General features: G+C 43.7%; 1 protein-coding gene across 1 annotated transcript; it reads left to right on the forward strand.

The window, feature by feature from the left end:
- Window positions 1–5537, forward strand: LOC125545186 (probable methyltransferase PMT23). The gene is made up of 8 exons (XM_048709067.1): window positions 1–970; window positions 1597–1746; window positions 2146–2416; window positions 2956–3066; window positions 3610–3778; window positions 4127–4390; window positions 4889–5083; window positions 5191–5537. The coding sequence occupies exons 1-8, from the start codon at window positions 203–205 to the stop codon at window positions 5387–5389; spliced, it is 2127 nt and encodes a 708-aa protein (XP_048565024.1). The 5' UTR covers window positions 1–202; the 3' UTR covers window positions 5390–5537.
- The last annotated feature ends 878 nt before the right edge of the window (window positions 5538–6415 follow it).

A 6415-nucleotide genomic window follows, 5' to 3' on the forward strand; every position in this document is an offset into this window, starting at 1 on the left:
CCTTCCTGGCCTCCCTGGCCCGTGGGTCCTCACTTCACTGAAACCATCCCGCGCCACCGCGCGCCCCACAGCGCCGCACCTCCTTCCCCGGCCACGGCCGCCGTCCCGGCGTCCCCCGAGATCTATATACCTTCTCCCCCTGCCCCTTCCCGCTCACTTTCCGCAACTCCGGCTTCCCGTCCCCGCACGGGAAGCAGAGGAAATGGCCATCTCCTCCGCCCTCTCCGATCGCAAGCGCCCCATCGCGATTTCCGTCGCCCTCTTCATCCTTCTCTCCTCCCTCTTCCTCCTCCTCAGCCCCGCCCCTTCCGCTCTCCCCTTCTTCTTCTCCCCCACCTCCCGCTTCTCCTCCTTCTCCTCGCGCGCCGCTCCAGCGCCTCCCCAAACCCCACTGCCCATCTCCGCTTTGGCGCCGCCCCAAACCCCATTGCCCGTCTCCTCTCCAGCGCCTCCCCAAACCCCATTGCCCGTCTCCTCTCCATCGCCGCCCCAAACCCCAATTCCGGTCCCCGCCGACGCATCTTCACACGAAACAGCATCTGGCGGGAGCAGCAGCAGCGCCGCCGATCTACCCCGACCAGAGGCTGCCGCCACTGCAGATGTCGCCGACACCAACGCAACCCAGCTGGGTCACGGCACGCTGCCCGCTGCCGCTGCACAAGTGAGCACATCGGTCGACACAAAGGAGATCACCGCCGGCGTCTCGGGCGGACGAGGCGCAGAGGGGGGCGGCGGGGAGGAGAAGCCGGTGGAGGCACCGTCGTGGGGATTGTGCGCGGTGGGGAGGCGGGTCGAGCCCGCGGACTACATACCGTGCCTGGACAACGTGAAGGCCGTCAAGGCGCTCAAGTCGATACGGCACATGGAGCACCGGGAGCGGCACTGCCCCACGAAGCCGCGCCCGAGGTGCCTGGTGCCGCTCCCCGCGGGGTACCGGCTTCCCCTGCCCTGGCCGCGCAGCCGTGACATGGTGAGGATGCCTGCTTGTCTTCTTCGGTAAACGAGGAAGCGGTTTCGCAGCTTGTTTGATTATTGAACAATGTAGTAGTAGTACTTTAACATGGCTAAGGCGTGCTCTCATGCTCTGATTAATTAATACTCACTTATTCCACAAGGTAGCTTTGTGCTGTGGTTTGCTAGTGCTTGCTCGCTTATTCCACAACGTAGTAGTAATTTAATATTGCTAATTTGTGATCTTATGTCCGATTAGAGGCAGTGTTGTCCTGTGTGGTTTGCTAGTGCAGTTGATTGTGAGGAGAAATGTGCATATTTGCACATCCTCCAAACACAGTAGAGTGCTCTGTTGGGATTGTACCCTTTATTGTCAAATCTTGTTATACCGTCCTACTGTTAGTTTCAGGTTGGAAGGGTGTATATCCTTTTGGTAATACTTATGAATCACCCTTTTTAACTGCTTCTTGCAAACGACCTTTGCCACATGGTTACATGTGTATCCACTAGATATTCGGGCATGTATAATAACGTACTTAGGCACTGATTCTTCTATGTTCAAGCTTGCAATAAGCTAGAGCATGTTCTTTTTTATATAACATGACTTGTAACCTTGTCATAGCATATTCCTTTTGCAAATTTCAGATTTGGTATAACAATGTTCCTCACCCAAAGCTAGTGGAATACAAGAAGGACCAGAACTGGGTGAGGAAGTCTGGTAATTATTTTGTCTTTCCTGGAGGTGGAACTCAATTTAAAGCAGGTGTGACCAGATACATCCGATTCATTGAACAGGTATATTATTTTGTGCCCTTTACTTGCTTTTGACCTCATGAATTTCCATTGAAGTTGCATATTTATGATGATAAATCTATTTATTCACATTCTTGGTGATACTTAACTTTTAAGACGACTGCACACCATAAGTTCATTGTTTCAGTGACATGCTTCTAAAATCAACATCAAATACATGGTGCATTTCCCCTTTCTAGGTCTCCTTTTGAACTCTTAAGACTATTTGTATTTCCGTTATGCAAGTAATGGAAAGGGGTTATGCCCGGCTCAAAAAAAAACATGGTGCATTCCTATGATTATCGGTGCAAGTTCTTATTTTATGGCTTCAGTATTGCTAATATAATAGCTCCCCTTTTTGTTTGCGATATCTCACAGCTTGCAGTCATTCTGTTTCAATAGATAATGCCACAAATTAAATGGGGAACTCATGCAAGAACTGTGCTGGATGTTGGATGTGGTGTTGCCAGCTTTGGTGGATACTTGCTTGACAGGAATGTCATTACTATGTCTATTGCCCCAAAAGACGAGCATGAAGCTCAGATACAATTTGCGCTAGAGCGGGGAATTCCGGCATTGTTGGCAGTGATTGGAACACAAAAACTTCCCTTCCCTGATAATTCATTTGATGTGATCCATTGTGCAAGGTGTAGGGTTCACTGGTATGCTGATGGCAAGTACTTTGAACCATTCCTGCTATTTATCTTGTGTAGTTTTGCTACTATTTATTTTCAAGGTTCAGCATTTGCGGAGGAAAGGAATCTGCTCCCAGGATCATATGATCCCATGTTTTGGTTTTGTGTAATTCGAAAAAAAATCATGGATATAAAACATGTGAGAATATGTGCCATGCAATTCCTGTGTAAAAATATGATCACACATGTACTCTACAAAAATATACTCCCTCTGTAAAGGAATATAAGAGTGTTTAGAGTAGTAGTCAATACACATCTTATGTAATTTAAGTCTGTTTTTTTTTTCATTTTGCAGTGCATGTATTATCATTATTTTGCACAAATTATTGCATTTGCACATATCGTAATGTGCTCTAAATATATGAGTTGCTTGAGTATTTTCGAAGTGCAAATAAAAATGGGTTCCATATGATTCCAGGAGCATCAAATCCACCTCTTTTGCCCGCCTTGCTTTTTTTAGTTGGTGGCTTGGTGCAAGCATTTTTAATTTACAATTTTACTACCTTGGGGCGTACAGGTGGAAAACCATTGTTGGAGCTCAATAGAGTACTCAGGCCTGGAGGATATTACATCTGGTCTGCGACGCCAGTCTATCGACGTGGCAAGAGAGATGAAGATGACTGGAATGGTTAAGATCTATATTTTCCCATCATAATGATTGTTATCAACATAAGTTTTCAGCTTACTATTAGCGTTGAACAAAGCCTACTATTAGTGTTGAACAAATTATGCATGTTTACTGAACTGGAGATAATTTGTCTCTGGCAAGGTTTCATGATCTCTAAGCATATATAATAGCACCATATACAAAAATTATGATCTCGTATATACTTTCATTTTGTTATATCAACATGCAAAACCGTTTCTTACCGTCTAACTAATAACATGAATCCATAAAAAACAATGGACAGACAATGAGGTAGCTGTGTCAGTTGATGTAGTTCATTAGTTAATTCATTCAAGACATATGAATGGTAGTCATCTTTTCAGTTAGACAAGTGGTAAGTGGTAAGACTTTTTAAAAATTGGACATCATTTCCACTAAGGTTAATAAAACAGGTTTGCATTACTACCTAGGAGCTAGAATTTTTGTATTTAGGCCAACCCTGTCTATTTTGCATCCATGTGGTGATCAACTTCTTGCTAATTCGATGTGTTCAACTTCTGGCAGCAATGGTTACTCTGACCAAATCAATCTGCTGGAGGACAGTTGTAAAATCAAAGGATGTTAATAGGATTGGAGTTGTTATTTACCAAAAGCCAACCTCAAATTCTTGCTACACTGAGAGGAAAAATAATGAACCACCTCTATGCTCTGGGAGCAATGGCCGCTCTCCATGGTACATTTTCTTCGGATAACCTTTGGTTCATATAATGTCACATGCAGTTCAGGCTTGTAATATATGCTAGTCTTATACTCCCTCTGTCCCAAAATATAAGAACGTTTTTGACACTACACTAGTGTCAGTGTAGTGTCAAAAACGTTCTTATATTATGGGACGGAGGGAGTAGTTACCAGTGGTTAGGATCATTCTGTCGGATGGATTGATGCATTGGTGGGCCATGTATGATTTGTGCCATGTGAAAGTAGCTGGCTATGGAGATATAGGCATCAGATAATATTTATGGTAATGTTCCTTTATGCCAGTGATATGATAAATACTAATGTTCTAATGTATCCTATTCAGGTATACTCCTCTCGACAGTTGTCTCTTGTTGCCTGTTCTGTCAAAGTCAAGTGAAGGAAATAGTTGGCCCATATCCTGGCCTGAAAGGCTTAACATCAGATCTTCAACTTCATCTGAGAATTCTTCTACTTGGTTTTCTCAAGAAAATTTTGATTCTGATACAAAAAACTGGAATGGCCTTATTTCAGAAGTATATTCCAGTGAATTTGCAGTTAATTGGTCTAGTATTCGGAATGTTATGGACATGAATGCTGGCTTTGGAGGGTAAGGAAACTCAGTTTGTTCCTTTATGCAATAGACTTTTTTTTAACAAGTCATGACATTCATATATTTGGTGCTTCTGCTAGATCCCGTTGAAGATGTTTGCCCTTTGTTTGCTGAATAGTGTAGACTGTTAGTTGGTTTATATTCTGACTATTGATGAGCACAGTTAAGGCACTGGACCCAGTGCTTGTCATTCCTTATTGAGTATCTTTTGGTTGCAGAAGACAGGAGGATACTGTTTTTACTTATTCTCAGCAATGAATTTAGAAAAAAAATGGTATCTAGTTGATTGCCACTAGATTGTTAAATTAATGACCCATCTTTAAAGCACATACGACATGTTTACATGATTCCTGATTTCCTTTGGCTGGTTGCGTTTGCTTGAAGTATAGCATTTTTTGTTTTCACAGCTCCTAATTTCCTTCAAAATGCCGACCACTCTAGTTACATGCTTCGTTTCATGTTAAGATATTTATCAAAGTTGATTTCTTATTCCAGATTTGCAGCATCATTCATTGATCGACCTTTATGGGTGATGAATGTTGTACCCTTTGATCAGCCAGACACTTTGCCTATCATTTTCAACAGAGGTTTGATAGGTGTATATCATGACTGGTGTGAATCTTTTAATACATACCCACGAACCTATGATCTTCTTCACATGAGCTATCTCCTTCAGAGCCTCGCAAATAGGTACACTAGCTTGCCTTGAGTCTTGAATAACTGGTACTGTACATTATAACATTCTCTTCTATAGTTGTGCAAGCAAGCTTATGCCTATGCCTATGCTTTTGTTTTAGGTGTGATATCATTGAAATAGCAGCGGAAATTGACAGGATACTTAGACCTGGTAGATGGTTTGTGTTGCAAGACAATATTGGAATGATCAGAAAAATGGACCGCGTTCTTCGCTCTCTGCATTACAAGACCGCTATTATGAGGCGGCAATTTCTTGTTGCCAGGAAGAGTTTCTGGCGCCCTGACAGTGCAGGCTCTTAATTGCGATGATTCATGCTTCTCCTTCAGGTGATTGGTAAACAAGCGTACTCTGACAGCACAGGTTCTTACACGTGGTGATTCCTGCTTTTCCTTCAGATGATTGGTAAACAGGAGATCCCTGACAGAACAAGCTCTTAATCGTTGTGATTCCAGCTTGTCCTTCGGATGATTGGTAAACCAAGTGACCTGATTCTTTGAATTTTGATTGCATTGATTCTTTGTGTAGCAGAGATGACACTCGGCAGCCCCCATGTAAAGGATCTTTCTCGATTTGTTTGCAGTTAGTGCGATCTTGCCTTTGATTTTGCTGTGCAGAGATTTTTTGTAACACAACTTAAGCCTGTGGCTATAGCAATAGAGTACTACTGTAGCAAATAGTTTAGTGGTAACAAGTTTGTGGGTGCTGGAACGGGAGCATGTCTTGTAGGACCATGCTTCGCTGATTTTGCATTTCAGCAATAAATTTCATTTCGTCCTTCAAAGTACTCCATCTTGTGCCGTCTGTCTTCATTATTTATGAACTCGTGAATCAGGTTGTTGAGCGGTGCATTTCAAGACAACTTTCTCTATGTCCAGAAACTCATTCAGAGTCTGCACAGGGCCAAGAAAGGTGCAATCTTCCTGAAGTTGGACATTGCCGAGGCTTTCGACTTCGTCAGATGGCATTGCCTACTCGAGGTGCTCTGCCACATGGGTTTTGGTCAGAGATGCATTGCAATATCACTTTCCCCCACTTCCTCCCAGGTAATTCAGAATGGCGCACCTGGGCTGCTGTTCGACGACGCTTGCAACAAGGCGACCCCCTCTCTCAATTCCTGTTCTTGCTTGCCATTGAACCTCTACAGCGCATCTTCGCGCACGTCATTGAAGCTGGTATCTTCAAGCCTATCATGCACAAATTGACCTCTATCGGAGTAAGCCTATACGCCGATGCTGCCGCTCTTTTCTTAAACCCTTACAAACAGGAGATGAAGGCCACCCAATCAATAGTTTCGGCATGTGGGTCTCGGCTTTTCGCCAACTTAA

The sequence above is a fragment of the Triticum urartu genome, chromosome 3, assembly GCF_003073215.2.
Source record: "Triticum urartu cultivar G1812 chromosome 3, Tu2.1, whole genome shotgun sequence".
Classification (NCBI taxonomy): Eukaryota; Viridiplantae; Streptophyta; class Magnoliopsida; order Poales; family Poaceae; genus Triticum; species Triticum urartu.

Coding starts and splice junctions, on each gene's coding strand:
- LOC125545186 (XM_048709067.1), top strand. CDS start 203: ATGGCCATCTCCTCCGCCCTCTCCGATCGCAAGCGCCCCATCGCGATT. Junction 1,747..2,145: donor ACATCCGATTCATTGAACAG/GTATATTATTTT, acceptor CTGTTTCAATAG/ATAATGCCACAAATTAAATG. Junction 5,084..5,190: donor CTTCAGAGCCTCGCAAATAG/GTACACTAGCTT, acceptor CTTTTGTTTTAG/GTGTGATATCATTGAAATAG.